General features: G+C 39.5%; 1 protein-coding gene across 1 annotated transcript in view; it reads right to left on the reverse strand.

Moving 5' to 3' along the window:
* Nucleotides 1-18,963, reverse strand: part of IGSF10 (immunoglobulin superfamily member 10) — a 30,217-nt gene extending 11,254 nt beyond the window's left edge. The window contains exons 1-4 of the mRNA XM_018565882.1: nt 18,767-18,963; nt 9,361-9,490; nt 7,197-7,587; nt 1,192-6,408 (exon numbers count right to left, since the gene is read on the reverse strand). Of these exons, the coding sequence (XP_018421384.1) occupies nt 1,192-6,408; nt 7,197-7,587; nt 9,361-9,490; nt 18,767-18,963 (5,935 nt within the window). The remainder of the gene's footprint in view (nt 1-1,191; nt 6,409-7,196; nt 7,588-9,360; nt 9,491-18,766) is intronic.
* Between the last annotated feature and the right edge of the window lie 2,363 nt (nt 18,964-21,326).

Raw genomic sequence — 21,326 nt, forward strand, 5'->3', positions numbered from 1 at the left:
CCAAACATGTCTATTATGGATGCACCGATACTGATACTGGTATCTGTGCCAATACTGAGCATTTGGGAGAGTATTTGTACTCGCCCAAATGCTCCGATACTTACCCCAATACCGGAACTGCTGGTCAGAGGGAGATTCCGTCTGACTGGCAGTGCTGTGAGGGAGCATCGGAGCTGGCTTTCCGGCCAATCAGGAATCCGGCTTCACGCTGCCTAGCAGCACTGCAAAGCTTCCTTTCTTCCTGACCAACAGGAAGCTGGGTGGCAGGTCGTGACCGCCCTCCCAGCTTCCTGATTGGCTAGGAAGCCGGCTTCACACTGCCTAGCGACACTGAACAGTGTTGCGAGGGAGCATGAAGCCTATGTGTTTTCAGTGGAACACTGGCTTCCCAGGCAATCAGGAAGCCGGGCCCACGCTACACATGACAATATCGGTACTCTGTATCAGTGAGTACCAAGAAAAAAATATCAGTACAATTACTAGATACTGAAAGACCAGTATCTGTGCAACCCTAATGTCAAGCTTTAAAATTGCATGCACCTGTGAAATCACAAAAAAACTACCATACCTAGAATTTCCCATAGGCAACGCTTTAAAAGTTTTTACTGCTTATTAATTTAGTGTTAACAGTGATTGATGGCCCTAGAATTATTGCTTGCACTCTGACATGCTGGTATGTAACATGGGTGGCTCAATTGTAATTTTTTGCCAGTAGGTGCACTTGACATGTGTCCCTAACAAGTCCCCTATGTGATAGCACAGATACGGTAACAGGTCCTCTTTATGGAGACATCGGGATTTATTTGACACCTAATGTCACCTATGGACCCCCAAAGAAGCTGATGAAGCACAGATCGTGCTTCACTAGCTTATTCTTTGGCTACAGCAACTGGCGAAATGACACACTGAAACTGGAGTAATCCCATTACTTCTGCTTTCAGTGATTGGAGGAGAGTTCAGCTTATGGAAGTGTGCTGATCTCCCTCTGATCAATGTACACAGACCCACAACACCGGTCCAGGCCCACATGGGGGACAGCAGAGCCTGGGATAGCTGGTGGAGGGGCTCATGCAAGCAGGAGAAAAACAGTTCAAGACAGTAGTATTCTGAATATTAGATCACAAGCATGGTTAAATGCATCTATGAAAGTATAAATAGACTATGAATATGAAAGTAATTAAAATGCCTTACCTGAAGACACTTTAGTCCACAGAATGGTCGGTGTTGGATTTCCAGTAGCTTCACATGGAATAAAAGCATCCGAGTTTGCAAGGACCGTGAAGCTTGCAGCTTTACCTCCTTTAATGCGAGGCTTAGAGTAGTCAATATTTGATGGACCTTCTTCCATCTTGTTTAAGGTTACTTTCTTATCTGTTTCTTCTGCTGGAGTGGAGGATGGGTTAAACTGCACTGTTTTCTTCAAAACACCTGGAAAATGTGCTACTATATGTACTTTCCTCTCTGATGTTTTTGGATCAGGTCTGATCTCAACATTAGATGTAGCCACCTTCTTTCCAGATATGACTGGTAGTTGGGTTGTGGCTGGACCTAATATGGGTGATGGGTCAGTCAAACTGCTAATGATTTTAGCTGTCACAGAGAGTGGAAAAGCAGCATCTTTATGGCTTGGTGACGGTGTCTTTGATTTTGGGGTAGTAACAGTTGTATGTTTAAAATTATTCTTATTTAATGCTTGGACAGAAGTGGCAACAAAATGATTATCAGATGGGTCTATATGTTGAGTTTTTAATGTATCTGTGTCATTTAGCTTTGAAGATTGTTGCAGGGATAGTCTTGGAGCTTTTGAAATACTGGTCAAGAAATATCTATTTACAGAGGTTAGAGGATGTTGTTGTAACATTGTTGTTGTATGTGCTACAGTAACACTACCAGATGACAAGTCTGAAGGTGGAGTTATTTTAAAAGATTCGGTTGTTTCTTCTTGAGACTTAGATGGCTTGTTTGAATTTGTTGATGACTTCCACTGATTGTGTTCTGGCAAGATGTTATAAGGGCGCTTTTTCCGTTGTTTTTTCCGTTGCAGAAATCTGAGTCTTGTACTATCAACAAAGGCAGATGTTACTGGGGTCATTGTAACAAACATATTACCTTTGGGAGGAGTAAAACTAACATCTTTGAAAGTGGTATCTGAAAAAGAACTGGTAGAAGAAGTCTTGGACCATGCATCACTGGAACTGGTTGTTGCAATGACTATTTTTGCACCACCTAACTTGGCTTGAGAAGCAACAGTGGCAGCAATTTCTGGGCTGGTTGAATCAACTTCAGAAGGCACAGACCCGGCACTAGAATGATAAAGTGCAGTTGTTAATGGTGTGGGGATGGTTGGCACAGAATCAGTTGTTGTTTTGGAGCTGGTTGAGAAAACTGAGATGGGTTTTGTATGACTTATAAAAAGATTGATTATATCTGTATTGATAGCAGTTGAATGAACTGTACTTGGTGTTACTAAGCCAGGATCATCTTCAGGATTGATTACAGAGTTTGTAGCTTTCAAAATTTTTGGATGCAGTGCTGTGTTGCTCTCTGTTGTTATCAAAGATGCACTGGGTGATATGTTTGAATTACTCACAACTGACTGAGTTGATAAGAGAGCTGTAGAGGTTTTGGGAAGTAGGATGTCAGATGTTGGAGAGTGGGTACTATTTACAGATTTTACATGAATATTATTTCTCAGCTTCTTCAATATCTCACTTTGACTTATCTGGCTATTACCAAATAATCTTTGCCAAGGAATTTTCCTTCTGATTACTTTGGAGGTAACTCTAGGCCTAGTAGTGACTTGGGCAGAAGTGGTTTTAAGCAGGATTTTATTTGTTGTTATAGGCAATCTTGTTGGAATATCTGTAGTTATAGTTTGTGTATGTGTTATCGCTCTGTTTGTACCAGCAGGAGTCAACATACCCAAAGTATTGTCCTTGAGAATTAATTGAGTAACAGAATTTGAAGACATAATGTCGACCTTAATTGGATCACTATGTTTTAATCCTGAACTTGCTTGAGTGGTGGCTTCTTTACCATGTATGGTCTCTAAAGCTCTTATGGCAGACTGTTCAGTTGGTGAGGAAGCATATGTACTTGAAGTTTCAGAGCTGTATGGCAGCTGATTTTGTTCACTAGTATCAGAAACTGTTGTGTGAGGTGTTGTAGCTGCAGATAGCTCTCTTAAACTTGATTTGCCAAACTTCCAAAACTGATGGATTTTAATGTTTGGATAACGACCTGGTCTCACAATGCGTCTCCTTCCAGGCATCCTCCTACGACCATAACGCCTTAGAGTGGGCACCAAAGGTGTAACATCTTTCACTATCTGAATCTGTTGATGAGAAATGATAGTGGAGCCAGCTGACAGGCTTGGAGAAATTATTTTTTGAGTGCTGTGAATGTAAATAGGCCCAATATCTGTTTGGGAAAGGAATACTTTTGTGCTTGACTTTGTTGAAGAATCAATGCTAAAAACATTTTCCTTATTTAACTCGCCTTTTCTTTCATGGAAGAGTGGAATCATTGTGCTGGGAACAGTTGTTTGAGTTGAATGTGTGTCTTCAGAATTAGTTGAATATTCATATCCCTGCTTAGATGCAGAATTATCCTTTTTAGCAGTGGAAGTGATGATTTGCTGTGCACTATTACTTTTAGTGTTTGGTGTGACAACTGACAAATGGAAATTGGAAATGTCATGTTTAGGAGTAGTTAGTATATTTGTGACGGTTGATCTGTGCATAATAGGTGGTTCTGTAACTACTTCTATGTCATTTGCACCTAGTGGACTTTGAGTAGTACTTATGGATAGATAAGAGGGTTTGTGAATGCTTTTGGATGTACCAAGATTACTTTGAAAAGTTCTAGGCAAATAACTGGATGTGGTTGTTTCATCTCTGATAGCATTGTGAGTTGGGAGGGCATAAGATGCTGTAGCTGGGTTAGTAACAGTATCTGGAGATGTTGTAGTAACATAACTTATTTCCGGTGGTGGGCTGGTAACAACATTTTCTGAAAGGTTATTCAAATAGCCAGCTGTAGTAATAAAGCTGCTGGTATCATCATGAATTGTAACTTGTAGTTCATTGTTTTCAATGGTTGGTTTTAATAAATTATTCTGAGTTGTAGTATGGAAGTCACTGTATGCAATTGGTGATGCAGTTATAGTTTCCAGTTCTGTAGTATAAGGAACACCAACAGTAGTAGGTGGTCTAGTTATCATTATTTTTGGAGTTCCAGTCAATGAGTAGAATGCAGTAGTAGTGTCTTGTCTTTCCTCTTCAAGATTCCCAACATTAGTAAGAGGAAAATATTTTGACAAAGGGCTGGTTGTGACTTCACTTGATGACATGTGCGGAATACCTGTAGTAAGTTCTGGTGCAGGCATTGCTGCCACTGATGTGCTATTTAAAATGCTTAGAGTGGTCATCTGCTCATTGTTATAACTGACTGTAGTATGTGTAAATGTATCAATATATTGAGGACTCCCAGTAATTTTGGATACATATTTTGGCACAGTAGAATCTCCTGAAGTGACTGTGATTTCCCTGTTTATTGTAGTTGTGTCTAAATTGTCTTGGCTAATTTTTGCATGTTTTGATGTTGATGATATATCCTCTGCAACCCATGAAGATATGTATGATTGTGTATCTGTAGAAGCTGGAGTTGTGCTGTACTGTGCTGTGTGTTTTTCTGACACTATCAAAAACTTTTCAGCCACTGGAAGGAATTCTTCACCAGATGCTTCATCCGGCTCACCAGATACAATTTCAGTGATATTTTCTTCTTTGGCTGAACCTTCTGTGACTTGCACTGCTGTTTGACTGTTCGATGAACTCTTTTTTGTCTTTTCTAAGATCTCTGTCCAGCGCTGAGGATCGATTTTCCTTGTGTTCTGCGCAAATTGCCTCCGGTATCCCCTGAAGCGTTGGTTAATTCTATTTCTTCTAAAATTCTCTTTATTTAAATGTCCTTGGCCATCGGGTCTGGTATTGATCCGTCTGGTTGGGAATTTTCGGTGTGTTATGACTTTCCCTGTGGTCAAGTAGTTATTTTCTTTATTTTCATCAGTGCCTGATCCTTCATCAATTTCCTTTTCAGTTTGGTCTAACTGTATCTTTTTATTAAAAAAAACAAGTTTCCTCTCTTTAACAAACACTTTATAGGTCAGAATGTCAAGACCGTACTGATTAGCTGCTATACATCTAAAATGTCCTCTTTCCCTTTCAGTAATATCTTGAATTTTTAGTGTCCCATTGGGGAAAATAACTTTGTTCCCTGATGTCTCCTGTAGTATTGAATGGTCAGGTAATATCCAGTTCACTGATGCATCAGGAACTCCATTTGATCCACAGGGTAGATACAGCATGCCCCCATTAATGATTGAAAGCTCAGCCCCATTGACAGCTTCTTCTTCCACATCAGCACTTACAACTGTAATTCTGAATGTAAGCACATCTGCATCCACATAGTTTGTTGCTATACAGTGATAAGCACCTGTGTCAAAACTGTCAGCAGCTTTTAAGGTAAATTTTCCATCTCTTGTTATTGTAATCCTACCCTCTTCACTAAAATATGGAGCTCTGATCTTGCTTCCATCGGGAAGAACCCATTCAATGTGTGGTGCAGGTTCACCATCAACTTGACAGTTCATCTCCACAGTTCCTCCAATCATTGCCGCATACTCTGTTTTTGTCTGGTTGCTTTTTTTAATCATGACCCAGCTGTTTTTCACAGAATTGTGAACAGAGTTTGGAATAGTTACATAGACATCAGTTAAGTACTGAATATGGAGCATGCTGAGGGTCGTAGTTGACCTGTCTAATTGTAACGTCACTAAGTCTTGCATTAACCAGTTTGGCTCTGCCCGAAGGTCTGCCTCAATATCTGTGAACACATCATCACCAGAGCCCACTTGTTTGTATTTATAACTAATGAAAGGAGTCTTTGTAAGCAAGAGGTCTCTCTTAAGTTTCATTGGGGAGTCACTGTACATTGCTAATATCCCCCATAGCTTTTGTATATGATCATAGTCTATACTGCACACCAAAAAGGAAGAAAATGTAGTCCTCATTATTGTATAGCCCTCCTTTCTTTCCAATGTTATCTGAGACATCTTAGTTGGTCTTTGAACAGTGCAGGCCAGGTTTGCCTCATTTCCAGATTGGTCTGTCATATTTAGAACCAGAGATCCAATTGGTGCCACAAAATCTTTGGCTGATATAACAGTAAAGCTCCCTTCCTCTGGAGTGGTCACATTTTTTAGCTTGTAAATGTTATCTATAAGCGGCTTTGCACAACTTAGATCTTGAGATGATATTTCGTTTAAAGATTTACCCTTATTTTTTTGAGGAATAGAACAAAGTGGGCACTGATGACCTGAACGATCCTTCTTGCATTTGATCAAATCTGTTGAAACATAAATGAAAAGAAAGGTTTTATAATGTTACATTACTTTTTTTATGATTAGTGTTGTCCCCTCCAGGCTGCTCAAGCACTTTATAAATCCCCCAGTAGGCTGAACACTGTAATTACTCACAAGATGTAGAAACTGTCCATCTTTTTCACTGAAAGTAAGATTCCCTTTCATCTGGCCCTTTATAGCATGAATATTAGCAAATGTGTGTTTGTGTAATTTGTATATGATTACAGAACTATTCTAAGTCCCTTAAAAGGACATTAAACACACAATGCTATAACTTTCATGGATATTTAAAAAAAAAACGTTGAAGAGATTATAAGAGCATTTTTCAAATGGTCCAGCATGGAACAATATTTTCCAGAACATAACTGACATCTTGTCCAGTAATCCCAGTGAGCAAAACTGCCAACCAGGGTTGCCAAATATAATTAAAGAAATAGTCAAACACCGGCTCAAAACTTGCAAGACAAGTCAATATGTCTCTTACAACATATATAACACTATGTAAAATAATTTCTATTTACCATTTCTAGATTTTGCAGATAAAAATGAGCCCACCTGTAAATGCTACTGCCAGAAGTAGACTGCACAGCAAAGTTATGTCTCTGTACAGGTGTGGCTACTTTTACGCATATCTTTGTAGATGTTAAAAGCAGCTGTTTCTTATCTGTTTTTTTCCTTTCAGTATTAAGACTTTGCACAGAAAGGGAGACTAATGTCCCATGTATATTAACAACACATGTCTAATGCACATCTAGAGTGGAAAAGGAAATACCTTTGGATTGCTGTCCCCATTCCGCGAGCCACAGCAGGTTACAATCACATGACCATGGGTTGCCATGAAGATAAAGCCCTTCTAATTCATTCAAGTACAAGAACATTTCCTTAGGCAGTGTAGTTAATTGATTGTCAGAGAGATAGATATGCTTTATAGACGATGCTTTAAATATCTGGATGTAGTGTAACGTAACAAAGGTGTCTGTGTGCAGCTGCCGTAGTACATTTCCCTCCAGGTGAACCAGTTTCAGAGAAGTGAGGCCATAAAAGGATTCTGGGGCCAAAAATTCCAGTTTGTTATGATCCATATGTAATCTGACCAGACTCTTCAGGCCACGGAATGTGTTTCTGTGTAGTTTTTTCACTTTATTATAACTCATTTTCAATACCTACACAGCAAGGAAAAGAGACATAACTGAATCTTGTGCATTGGTTTATCACAGCCCATGAATTAGCTACAACTCCATTCTAATAGAAATGTGAAATCACTACAAACAACAAATAAAAACATACAGTGGGTGAATCATTTATTTTCAGCCAAGGTCATTTTACCATATGTTAAAGGCCAACACCAGCCAAAAGTTTTTTTTTTTTTTTTGAAGGACTGGGGAAAAGTAAATACTTCTGTGAAGCTGTTATTGATTTAGTTTATCCTTTTAGGGAGATTCCACATCACTTCCTGTCCCTTTGACAGCAAGACAAGAAATAATGAGAGGAAAACACTGGAGATAATACAAGAGGTCCTAACCTATTTTATTGAAATGTGTCTATTCACTGGAGAGATTTCTCATCAACTGAAAATAAATCTCTCCAATGGGGTCACAGAATGTAGTAAATACATGTCAGTGACTTTTGGTTGGAATTAAACATCCAAAGGGAGGATTTTGTGGCTAGTCAACATATTTTTATTTTTAATAGAATATCAAAAATATGGAGGAGCAAAATCGAAAATGAATAAAAATATTTACGGTTAAACACAGCAATAAAAGCTCAAAATTTGCTATACTTTGTGTTAAATGTACTGCCTGAGACAGTACTGAACAGTCCCATCCCTAATGCTATACCCCACCCACCCTCTATTCAAGCTGGTCTTACCAGTAGGATATCCAAAAAAAGCTGCCATAGCTTACCTTCTTCTGAAAAAGGCAAGTTGCCTGGCTATCATATGCATCCACGGACAATAGTATTTTAAGACAATGACCCAAAACAAGTATGCAAATGATAATTTCTTATTTAAAGTATATGTAAATCTAATTACTAAAATCTCTTATAATCTTTAACATGCCAATGTAATTTAAAAATAAATTTTTAATATTTTTACATTTGCAACTTTCATTACAATCAGTAACAATGCTCTGTCCCTGTCTCCTGAATGCGTTGTTACCCAGTCACAAGGGCTTTTAATGGAGACTATAAGTGGCAGTTTCAACACACATTATGCAGGCCTGGTCCACTGTTTTGCAGGAGATCATCAACAATGAAATGCAGCAAAGAATGAAAAAAAAGGTGAAAACAAGTATTTTAGTTTAAAATAAATATGGCAACTATTTATGATGCGCAGTGCTTTAACAAAAAAATAAAACATACCTTTCATTTACCTTAACTCTGATTTATCAATCCATGCTTTTTTGAGTCTCTAATTTAGAAATCATTTAAGCCAGCAAAGGCGAGGAAATAAGAGAATTGCTGCCATCTAGAAAATGCCAGATCATGTAGATGGATTATTGTGTGTTTTTCTTTCATTTAATTCCCATGATAACTCTGTACCTTTTACTGCCTTAAATTTCTATTCACAAATTGGTTCCTGCCAATCTAAATGCATGCCACCCCTAGAGATAATGATAGACAGCATTGGTTCAATGAGAGATAAAGAGAATTCATGAGCCGTTCCTCTGGCTCCTAGGGCTATGTAGTTGCTACTACCGCTACCATCCCAGATTCCTGGAAGTGCTTAGAAATACACTGAGATCTAAAATATTAAACTTAAAATAAAGTTGATCATAATAACCTTTGTGAAGGTATCACTCTTTCTGTTCTTTCTGTGTGAGCACATCCTTCAGAAATACAGCCACATGCTTCAATCTAGTTTATGCAGTACAGACTTATTTGGAAATTGCTGCTAAATTAAATCTGTTATTTTCTTTTAAACATTAATTTTTTACCTGTAATGAAGATAATTCACTAAAAGCATTTTCATGGATTGTTTGTATCTCGTTGCTATGTAACATCAGCAGCTCCAGCTTTTGTAAGCCAGAGAAGTCAGCTTCAGTTAGCATGCTTATGCTGTTGTACCTGCAGGCAGAAAATATGTGAAGGTCACAGATACAGAATGTGATTCATGCAACAGATTTAGAAAACATGTAGAACACTGGTGATTATGCTTCTACACATGAAAACTTTTATACTTGAATACAGTACATAAGGAATAAATGTATTTTTTCCTCCAGTGGGATGAGATCATTTATGAAAGATACCTTGGAGAGGTCTCCTGCCTAGAAAATCACTTCATAGCATTTCTTGGAAATCTCATGCACTACAATTTTACTACAGTTCATTTTATTATTTGGACTTCAGCCTCCAACTTTTTATGGCTCCACAGCTTATATCCTGTCCAAGATTACTGATCTAGCTACACGCTATAGACATGTATTGCTTCAATTGGTTGTACAACCATTAGCTGTAACCTATGACAACCAATGTATCTTTTAGCGTATGCAAACTATGCAATGTTGATTTCAAGGAGTTAAAGCCAGAGGTCCATCTACAATACCCTCTTCTCTAATGCAGACCTGAAACTGGGCCCCATCACATCTCATGCCAAAGCCTTTGACTTAAGAGCATTTATACATAGAATTGGATTAGAGTTGATCATTTTTCAATCCTTAAAGCCTACTAAAAGCTTAAATATGAGATACATGAACTAGGGTTTGTGAAGGATAGAGATATGATGCTTCATTTTGTACAGAATTGGCATCATTTAATAAACATGTTTTGCTCTGCCTGCAAAATGTTCAGGAAAATGTAAAACCCTATTATTTTTTGCACATTGCTAGAAGACTGCTGTGACTATAACGTTTTTAAACCAATAAAGAAAAAATGTGCTGCTTTAATTTATCAACCCCAGGGAATCATGAGGCCATGTCTCCCCCTCTGTACCTCCTGTAGACAACGACTAGGTTAATAGGTATCAATACTCTAAGACCTATGGAGCTCTTGTTTACAACCTGGAGAGCAGGAAAGGTGCATGTGGTTTGCCACTAAAATGACTCATGCAATCTGATTGGTTGCAATGGCTAGAACGTTACCATCAGTGTTTTTAAAGAATGCTGTGTAAAATCAATTTTAAAAGAAATCTTTAGTAGTAAGCTTTATAGTGCTGCAAATGGCAATTATGTCCTGCAGTACAAGGATGCTTGGTAGGGATTTATATGGTTGTACAAACTTGTTCCATCCTTTCCAACACTGTTATATAACACTGCCATTGGGACTGATGTATTCTTATTAAACATATCTGAAAGAAAATAATCTGTGTTTCCTTAGCAGTAACTCATGTGATGAACAAATGACCACTACAATCTGATTGGTTGGCCAAAGTATTTAAAGTAATCCTGTTGCTATAGTCAAATTTCCCACCAAAGCTTTTCCTCCTTTTGTGAGAAATGGTCCCCAAAGTCTGCCCTGGAACTCAGTCGCCCAAAGTCTGCTCTGAAACAAAGTTCCTCCTGCTGACCTCCACATCACTGATGTCTCCGGTAATGACATGGGAGGTCAGCAGGAGGAACCAGTGAGTTGCAGGGGATACAGGATACATCCATATCCTGTATCCCCTGCAGCTCACATTGGTTCCTCCTGCTGACCTCCCAGTCATTACCGGAGACATCAGTGATGTGGAGGTAAGCAGGAGGAACCAGTGTGAGTAGCAGGGGCACAGGAGATGAACAGTCTTGGAAGTGCCAGTTTCAGAGCAGACTTTGGGGGACCATTCCTCACAAAAGGAGGAAAAGCTTTGCTGGGAAATTTGACTATAGCAACAGGATTACTTTAAATACTTTGGCCAACCAATCAGATTGTAGTGGTCATTTGTTCATCACATTTTAGGAAGTATTGGGTCGCTGCACATGTGTGATGTGGTGTGATGTCATCACGCATGCACGGTGATGTACTTCACTGCTGGCGGCCATCTTGATTATGGAGGCCGGCAAAGAGTGGAGGATATAGCAGTCATTACCAGTCATTTTGGTGTCACCCCCTCTGATGGTGTCACCTGGTGCGGGATGCACCCCCTTTGTGAGGCACTTCCAAGACTGTTCATCTCCTGTGCCTCACACTGGTTCCTCCTGCTGACCTCCACATAACTGATGTCTCCTGTAATGACTGGGAGGTCAGCAGGAGGAACCAGTGGGAGCTGCAGGGGATACAGGATATGGACATTTTCAGAAGTATTGGGTCACTGCACATGTGTGATGTGGTGTGATGTCATCACGCATGCACGGTGATGTACTTCACTGCTGGCGGCCATCTTGATTATGGAGGCCGGCAAAGAGTGGAGGATATAGCAGTCATTACCAGTCATTTTGGTGTCACCCCCTCTGATGGTGTCACCTGGTGCGGGATGCACCCCCCTTTGTGAGGCCACTGCATGTACTGAAAAAAACACATTATGAGTGCACAGCTATACTTAAAAGAGGCTGAAAAACAAAATCTTCAGTGAACCTTATGCACTGTGCATGTTCATATCTTTGTGCGTATGAGCAGACGTTTAAGCACTAACTGGCACATGAGATTAAATACACAGGTGCTTGGAAAATAAATTACAAAGCTAAGTACCTGTATATACCTTACCATGTTGATGAGGACGACATAGAATACAGTTTATTATTAATTTAGCTTGGCACCTTAGTCATTAAAGCTCAGTGTATGATCAGCTAGATAGGTTCAAGAATCGGAATCACCATACATCAGGACATCCATGTACATTTTGGTGGGAGATGCAAGCATACTATAATAATATATCCACCCTCGTGTTCATTTACTTTAGAAAATCAGTCACTATGTGCCAATAGAGAGGCAGACTGATCTGTAACACACCATATGTTGATATATTGGGACGATCTTTGAAAATTACCTGAATTTTATAGGACAATTATTTTAGAAATATGAAACATAGGTTTAAAACTTGATTTTTTCACCCCCCTGTGAGCTGCAGTGTGTGGGAGGGGGAGGGTAAGACACACATAAAGGTGGATTTGGCTCAGTCAGGGAAGGTAAAAGAAGTTTCATATAATTTCTACATTTGACTGCCATACCAGAGCTTTTAGTTGTACTTTAATTGAACCTCCACTATTAACCAGTTGACATCCGCGGTGTTAAACCCCCTTCCCATCCAGGCCATTTTTCAGTATTCAGCGCTGCGGTACTTTAACTGACATTTATTCCGTCATGCAGCGCTGTACTGAAATGAATTTTATACCCTTTTTTGGGGACAGATAGAGCTTTCTTTTGGTGGTATTTATTCACCACTGGGGGTTTTATTTTTTTACTATATTAAGGAAAAATTACCGAAATTAAAAAAAAAAAAACAGTTTCCCCTATATTAAATGATAAAACATTTATTATTACCCAATTTTTTGTTAAAATATAAAAGATGGGGTCACGTCGGGTAAAAAGACACTAAACATGTCAAGCCTTAAAATTGCGTGCGCACGCGAAACCTCAAAAAACGATAATACCCAAAATTGGCCCTTTAAAAAGCTTTAAAAGCTGTTACCGCTCATCAGTTTAGTGTTATCAGTGATTGATGGCCCTAAAATGATTGCTCTCACTGCGACGTTCGCGGCGATATGTAACATGTGTAGCGCAATTGTAATCTTTGCGCGCTGGGGCACCGGACGCGTATTTACGTTTATAGGCGCGTAAACGTGGGGGTGGGGGAGTTAAACATTTTGGGGGGGTTTTTTCCCCTTTTTTTATATGTGGCTTTTATTTTATTTTATTTTTTTATGTGTTACTTTTCTTTTTTTTTATTTATATATTTTTTTTTGCACTTATTGTTATTGCTATTATATAGGGGGATAACAACCCCCTATATAATAGCAAAGGCACACTGACAGGTCCTCTTTATGGAGATATTAGGGGTCTCTAGGACCCCTAATATCACCTATGGACCCTAAAAGAAGCTGATGAAGCAGAGATCTGCTTTATCAGCTTCTTCTCTCTCCAGATGACTGACAGGTGAATGCGGAAGTGATGTAACACACATCACTTCTGCATTCACAGCCCGGACGGGGATCAGCAAGGAGCTGATCTCCCGTCCTCCTCCTCCTGACGCCCTCGGAGCCGGTCCCGGGATCCAAGATGGGGCAGCGGATCCCGGGAATCAAGGTGAGGAGTCAGGGGGGGGGGCCGCGAACGAGCACATATAGGCGATCGGCGGGCTATGGACCCGCTGATCGCCTATATGTGAAACACCCGGTACCGGGTGTTCGCATTGGACGGGTCTTTTCTGCCCGTGCGTGCCCGCTAGGGGGCGCGCGCGAGCAGAAAAAAATTGCCGTCTGGAGACGGCAACCCGCAGATGCTGCAGTGCCGTCCGTCCGTTTTTTTACTACGGGCGGACGGCAAGAGGTTAAGCAGTACAGGAGAAAACTGGCATGCAAACAAACACATTTGGCATAGTTTCAAAATCCATATAGTCTTCCTGAAGATGTTTGTTTTTCTATTTTTATTTTTATTCTTTAATTAGTGGTTTAACACTTCTCTCTAACTGGGCGCATTTTCATTATTCCCAATTCCAAACATTTTTTCTTTGTATTGTATAGCGAGGGAAAGGATTAAAGAATGTCTTAGGATCTTAGGATTTTACTGTAGTCTGTGTCCTTTGTGGGATTTTCAAAAGGTGTGTTGGTGGAGCGCTGGACCCAATGTTTGCTAAAAGACAAGCTTGGTATACAGTTCTTACAGGCAGCTCTCTGTCAACTAGGGTATCCCTATGGGTCCCCAGACCAGACACAATAACATGTAATAGGATGAGAGCGCCACAGATATGTAATAAGTCCACAAGAGAGATAAAGAAAAGCGGGGCTTTAACCATTTGTGTCCAACCATTTGGACACTTTTAATGCCCCGCTTTTCTTTATCTCTCTTGTATACAATTCTAATTGGGGGTGTGGTGCCTATCCCTAATGGTTCAATTCAATTTTTATGCTTTAAACATGTAATAAGTCCAATAGACATTTATTATAAGTAAATATAATAAATTATCTACTTGTACTTGAAAATTTTACTAGTGACATTTTACTTGTTTAGGTTTATTGGTTTGTGAGTAATTTGATTGTGGGATTTTATTATTGTATATGCTTCCATGGCTATTGCTTTTATTGTTCCAGTGCTTTTATTACTATATTCTTATTAGTATTAGATAATATTACATTTGGTGAGTTTACAACACAGACAGGGAGCATGGGGAACTAAAGTAATCACCCTTCAGAAGGAAAGACAGTGTCAGCACCAATTCAGAGATGATTTGAGGATCTACAGCCAAGTGATACACAAATAAACTACATTTATTTTAATAGGGTGCTTGAATGCATTTTTAAGATTTAACTCCTAAGTTTAGTGTCACTTTAGGTTTTATGGTTGGGGTTTTCCATTAATTGATTAAAATTCCATGAAACCATCAAAAATACAATATTAAAAATTGTTATCATTCAGAAAAGATCAAATCTGATTTTGTTAAAAATGGTAACTAAATGTAATAACTTGCTTTAATAAATAATGTTGCTAGAGGACATCAGGGCTATTAAATAAGCTAAAGAGCAATGTGCAAAGTACTATAATCACCTCTTGTGGTCCTTATTTTCCTCTATTCCTCCTCTAAAGAGAAGAAAGGTGAAATCTGATTGACAGACAGGTTACTGTTGGTTAATGCACTTTGTATGTCATTAATACCCTATGAAAGATGTTAATAAATACACCTGCATCTGTCACCATGGAAATAAGCACTTCTTGAGCAATCCACCAAAGCTCTTAGGATTAAAATGTATGCCTATAATCAAACAGAAAATATATACGACATGTCACACACAGCTCCTTTACTGACAGAGCACTAAGGAAAGCAGCTATAGACATCTGTAAATCGTTAGCTACTCTTAGCTTTTTCTCAATTGGCCTCATAGTCAGGCCTTTATTTGTTTATTTCTCATCAGGAGGTTGTCTTTCAAGTTGCAAAGTATGGGAAAGACCATGGCTGTTTCAGAAACATTCTGTCCATTATGTGTTCGCAAATTCTCCAATGTGCCGTTAAGGAAAATAAATAGATTAGGTAACTGCTATGGTTCATGGCTACCAGCTAAGCATGTAGCCCACCATTTTGGCACCATAAACAGTGTGCATAGATTAGGAATGCAGACCCAATATTGATAGGTAAAGCATAGAAAGAAACTTATACACCTGCACATGTTAATTGTTTTTGATTTACATTATAGTTTTCTGCTGTCAGTAACTGATTACTGTAGCTGAAAACATTTTAAGACAAAGTGCAGCTAGAACAATGGAATGTACAATATTTGTGAAAAAGAATGTAAGGTCTTTCTGGAACACACAGTGGTGCTAGACAGCTCTGCAGAGTATCTTACCAATGTGTACTCAACAGTGGTGCAAAGCAAATTCCCTAGTAAGGAAGCTTGATTAGTTGCAATATGATTGCTTTAATAAAACAAGGCTTTTTAGGAAGGGGACTAAATTAAATGGATATTTCTAGTCAGGGATCAATGATCTAGGGCAATCTACAACACTCCTGTCCCTCCAGCCTTTCTTTTCTCTCAGATGGCATAATGTATAGGACAGCCAGTTAAGGGACAGGATTGGGCTTTGTCTGAGCTTTCTCTACCACAGGATCTGGTAGAGATTTGCATATTAGTGTTCCACGTGATTTAGGGTTTCCAAGGGGCTGTTAAAGATATGTGAGCATGTACCCAGGAAAATCTAGGTGCCTCAATATCTCTCGCTATTTTGGTGTGTCACTTTAAAAAAATAATATTTGATGACCTAAATTTGCATGTAGCTTGTAATTTGACCATTTTCTCAACTGGGAAAAAATCAGTTTGTACAATTATCATCATTGTCAGATCCATACCATTTTATTTTGATAAGGAGTCCCTGTGGAGGCAAAAAAAAAGCAGCATAGTTTAGACTTATCTTTGCATAATTATACTCCATTCTTTCTAGAGGACTCCAAGGTTCTCTTAGACCAGCTCAACTAAATGTTTCTGGCACCTGTTTTAATTATGCCCCTGGTCTTCTTCTCCTTTGGATGTACCTGGTTGTAACAGACTTACCCGTCCTCGGTCCAGCGCTGCCTGGCGGGGCCGAGCACTGCCAGCTCGGCAGCCAGCTCCTCCCCTTCAGGGCCGTCCAGCTCGGCAGCTAGCTCCTCCCCTTCAGGGCCGTCAAGGACGGCAATCAGCTCCGCCCCCTCACGTCCGTCATGTACAGGACCCAGCTCCTCCCCTCCACGCTCGGCGAGGAGGGATTTAAGGGAGCTGAATTGTTTGTTCAGCGTCCGACCGTTGTCAACGGTGCACGCCGAACAAGACGAGGAGTTGGCTATTGCAGCACATGCACCAAAGGACCCAGCAGCGATCCCTCTAAAGCGCAAGTAGCCTGAAGGCATATGTGACAGTATCTACAGGGTTGCTGACTTATGCCATAATACTAAATCTGGAGTTAAATGGATTGTGAAGTGCTGTTGTGAACTTAAACACTGTGAAGGGGTGGATAACATAGTCTGTGCCTCAGCTCTCATATTCCTTCAATAGACTGTTAACCTGCTCACTACTGATTGTCTCCTGCTGGAGCTATACTTATATGCTGTGATTTCCTTCAGTAGTCTACTATCAATAAGCATTGCTGAACCTGTGTGACTTCAAGCTGTGAGGGGTATTGCTATCGCAGTCTGTGCCTCTGTTTCCACATCCCTGCTAAAGACTGTTAACTAGTTCAATGCTGATTACCACCTGTCGTAGTTAAACCTGTGTGCTGTGAAGGTTGAAGTTTTACCAGGGGAGTTACACACTGCTAGGAAGCATTTCCCGCACACTTGCTGGGACTGGATCGGATCAGTACCTTTAACCACACAACTGAGTGACTAGAACCTGCTGTAGTGACATAGTGTGAATTGTGTGTTGCGTCTCCTATAAACACTACCGGCCTGTTGCGCCGTGGAAGCAGGTGTGTTGGAGGGATTCGCAATACTCAGTTCACCCAAACTAGATATGGGGAACCAGGAGACCCTGTAGCACTCACCTACCCCTTCTACTCGCCGATACTAAACTCACAGTTGCCCAAGTGGCAGGGAATGATGTGAAGTGATTCCAAACCCTCCATCAAACACTAAATGGAGTGTGAAGGAAGGAATCAAAACTGAACCCTGTCATTACACCAGTAACTCTGCAGTTGAGCGTCCAGTTATAGCCTCACGGGTCATTACACTGGTAAAGCTCCTAGGAAGCCTCACATGAAGGTCTATACAAAATGCCCAAATCATATCAACTCGCGCTTCCCAGTTTACAAACAGTAAAATAATGCTTCCGCCTCATGGTGCTCCATGATTTTAAAACAATTTACCATATCACAGAGAAATCTCTGCAGGGAAGTGGGGAAAATGTATTTTCTCCACTGACACCTAAGATCTAGTCCTTTTGGTTAATCCACCTAGCTCATGATTATACGTGAAGGCAGAGATATACTGATCAATAAACTCTAAGCCTTATCTAAAACTGAGATTAAACATTCCACCACAGACTTACACAGTGCTTGCAAAGCAGGTGTTAGCTCAGTCGGAATTTGCATTCCCTCTATTCACAGTTCATGATCAGGATCCTGTGCTATGGTACTCATACTCTTTTATAGAAAGCAAACCAGAAAGGTTATGATGATGTGGGCCAAAAGGAATCCAGATTTCTCCACTGAACCAGTGCAAAGAACAGTAAAGTCTTCTTAAAATAGAAGGTATCTACATATCTCACAACCACAAATACCTAAAATAAGGGGGTTTATTTCTCATTTCTGGGCCAACTGTACATCCGGGGCTTTTTGTTTCGTTTTGGCCCAACTCACTAAAATCTTTCTGGTTATTCTTTCTCATTGCTCCACAAACTCTACTCCATATATCCACTGTCTCTGTACACTGCACTGATGATAGACAACAAGACTCACACAGCCGTATGGAATAAAAGGTTCAATAATACTAGGTTTTATCTGTGTTATGAACCAGCAGATCTGGATGTACATCTGGATGATTTGCATGGCTCAGCCCACTATATGAAAATGAGAAATAAACCCCCTTATTTTTGGAATTTAAAGTGGAAGTAAGAAATATAGAGTAGGTCTTCTTTGTTTTAAGAATGTTCTGCTGTGCTTCACACAAGGCAATTGTATTTGATTGTTACATAAATTTGTATGGTATATGAGATAGGTTATTGTGTATTATTAAGTCAGTAAATGTTAATGGAGACTTAAGATTTAAAGGCAGTCCACAAATTGTCTGTTGACTGTGACTACTAAACTTACCCTAAATTGATGCGCTCCACATCAACTTGAATCTGTTTAGGGATGACACTGAGGTACCTAAAAGTGCAATGGACTTCTGTCTTAACATAACAAGCACATGCTTTGGGACATGCCCTGATACTGCCAGGAAGGACCAGGATCCAGAAGATGAAAAGGTAGCCAGGTAGACAAGAATGATGTCTGCCTATCGTCTGCATCATTAATGGTTATTTTACAGCAGCATTACCCTAAGAAAAGAAAAAAAAGCACAAAAATGTTACATTAGCATCTGTTTTCTATGAGACAAAACCACAAATGTAATGGCCAAATACCAAAAGACTTCCACAGAACATAAAGGAAGCAACACAAAATGGCATTTAAGCCTCCACCTCAAATCTGTGCCTCAAGTGACTGACACTTTGTAAACAGGTTAATGGAATTTCTGGTAAGGCGGTTCAGGACTTCAGGTTACCACAAAGATTTAGCCAAGAAATCAGAATGTGGTTTCTGTACGTAATTTAGATGTGTCAGAATAATTGTCAGGAGTCTGGGCTAACCCATTCCTAAATGTGGGTTCTAAAACTTGGCAGACATCAGGCCTGCTTTTTCTTTTTCTTTTTTAAATAGGGACATTGCAAAGTTGCTTAAAACAGCCAAAAACATTTCAGCTTACTCAAGTTTCCAGTAGTAAAAACATTAAAAAGGATCATATCTGGTTAGTTTAGGTCATTGCCCTTTGCATATTCTGTTTAACATGCTTAATATAGGCATCTGTTTTTTCTTATGTGCTCAAAGAAGAACTCCAGAATATGGAAGCATCATGTGCATCCATACTGCCTCCTTACCTAAGGCAAAAACAAACACCCTTTATATGAGAAAACACATAAGGGGAACATGTGCCTTAACTATGAACACTAAAACATTTACATATTCTGCATTTAAATTTGCATATCAAGCAGTAAAAGCACTTTAAGGCAAGCCCCCAATCACTTCTGTAGCTATAGGCATTTTGGAGAAACGAATCTTTAAACATTTCCTAATACTTTCTATTGATTCAGATTCTTGGCAACCTGCCAGCCCTTTAACTTAAACAAAGCCCAGCTGTTAGAAACCAACTGAAACTGGACTTCATTGTGACCTTTAAGAATGAATTACTTTACAGTACAAGCAGCTAGAGAGGTTAGGGATGGTTCGCTCTAAAGATATTTAATTGCGTGTTAAGAAAAGGTAAAAGTCTTAATGTCCATACTCTGGGTACAAGTGCACTTTAAGGCCACCACATATATCTGAAGGCAGGTAGATGAGCAAGCACGATTTGACCACATGTTTCACAGGCAGCAGAGTCTTCTTATATAATTTAACAGTAGTAATTGAAAAAGAATTTCCAGCATGTCTGAATAAGTTTTATCACTGGTTTGCAATTTAGGTAAGTATACCATAGACATTAGATACTTTTCAGATAGGGAGCTTGTCACCTAATATTTCTTTATGGGGTCCACTTTTGTCTAACAGTGACTCAGCCATGCAATGATTTAAAAATCCTATAATCAGACTCATCCTATCATCAGACTTTATTTATCATCATACATGTACATTTCTCACCCCACCCTTCTCTCTCCTTCTCGCCATTCACTAAAAGCCTTGTATTTTTTTCTACAGAATACAAGGTATTCTGTGAATGGAGAAGGAGAGGGGGTGGGGGAGGAAATGCAGGTATTCAACATGATTTCCTTCTCTATTCCCAGAACTCTTTGTATTCTGTGAAAATATATCAGGCTTGTTATGAATGGGCGAGGAGAGAGTAGGGGCCAGGGATGCCAATGGAACTCTTCACTGCCATAGCTGCAGCACCTGGAAATCCAGCGCTGTGTGTAGGAGCCAGCTTGCTGCAAGGTATGATTATTTATACTACGCAGCAGCCCTCTACACTCAGTATATATATTTTAGGGCTAACTTACTTAATTATAACTTTTTAAAATGTGTTTTACTTTACACTTCTAAATTTTCTTCACTCAAAAGTGAAGGAGATCCTCTCTAGATTGTTTCACCGGAAAAAAAGTGCCACCAGTGGAAGATTTCCTCTATTACTATTCTTGATTTTACCCCAGTAAAATTGGTCACCAGGAGTAAATCTCCCCCAGCGAGGATATATATGGCAATAAAAAACACATACAGGTGAAAAATAATAACAATTGTCTTTAGATAAATTTTAACTACAAATAGACAAACAACATTTTTGAGCATCAGAAGTTCTTCTTTAAGCACAAAGTATATCTTTGCAATTGTTATTGCACATGCGGCGTGCACCATTGTGTAAGCAAGAATTGGAAATTTTTTCACCAGCCATCACTAGAACTCTACGGCCTATTTATGGCCACCTCAATTCATATACAGTAGGTCTAAACTCAGGCTCGGTTTACATGAGCCTCTGAGGTCAAATATTTCTCCATCATGTTTTTCTGGAAAAGCATGTAAAAGACAGGAGAGAGATTGCAGGGTAGGACAGAAAAGTAAATAATTGCTCAATAGGCAAATCGTATTAGCCCCCCCCCCCCCCCCCCACCCCCCAAAAAAAAAAAAA

The sequence above is a fragment of the Nanorana parkeri genome, unplaced genomic scaffold (genome assembly GCF_000935625.1).
Source record: "Nanorana parkeri isolate BGI_ZX_2015 unplaced genomic scaffold, ASM93562v1 scaffold898, whole genome shotgun sequence".
Taxonomy (NCBI): domain Eukaryota; kingdom Metazoa; phylum Chordata; class Amphibia; order Anura; family Dicroglossidae; genus Nanorana; species Nanorana parkeri.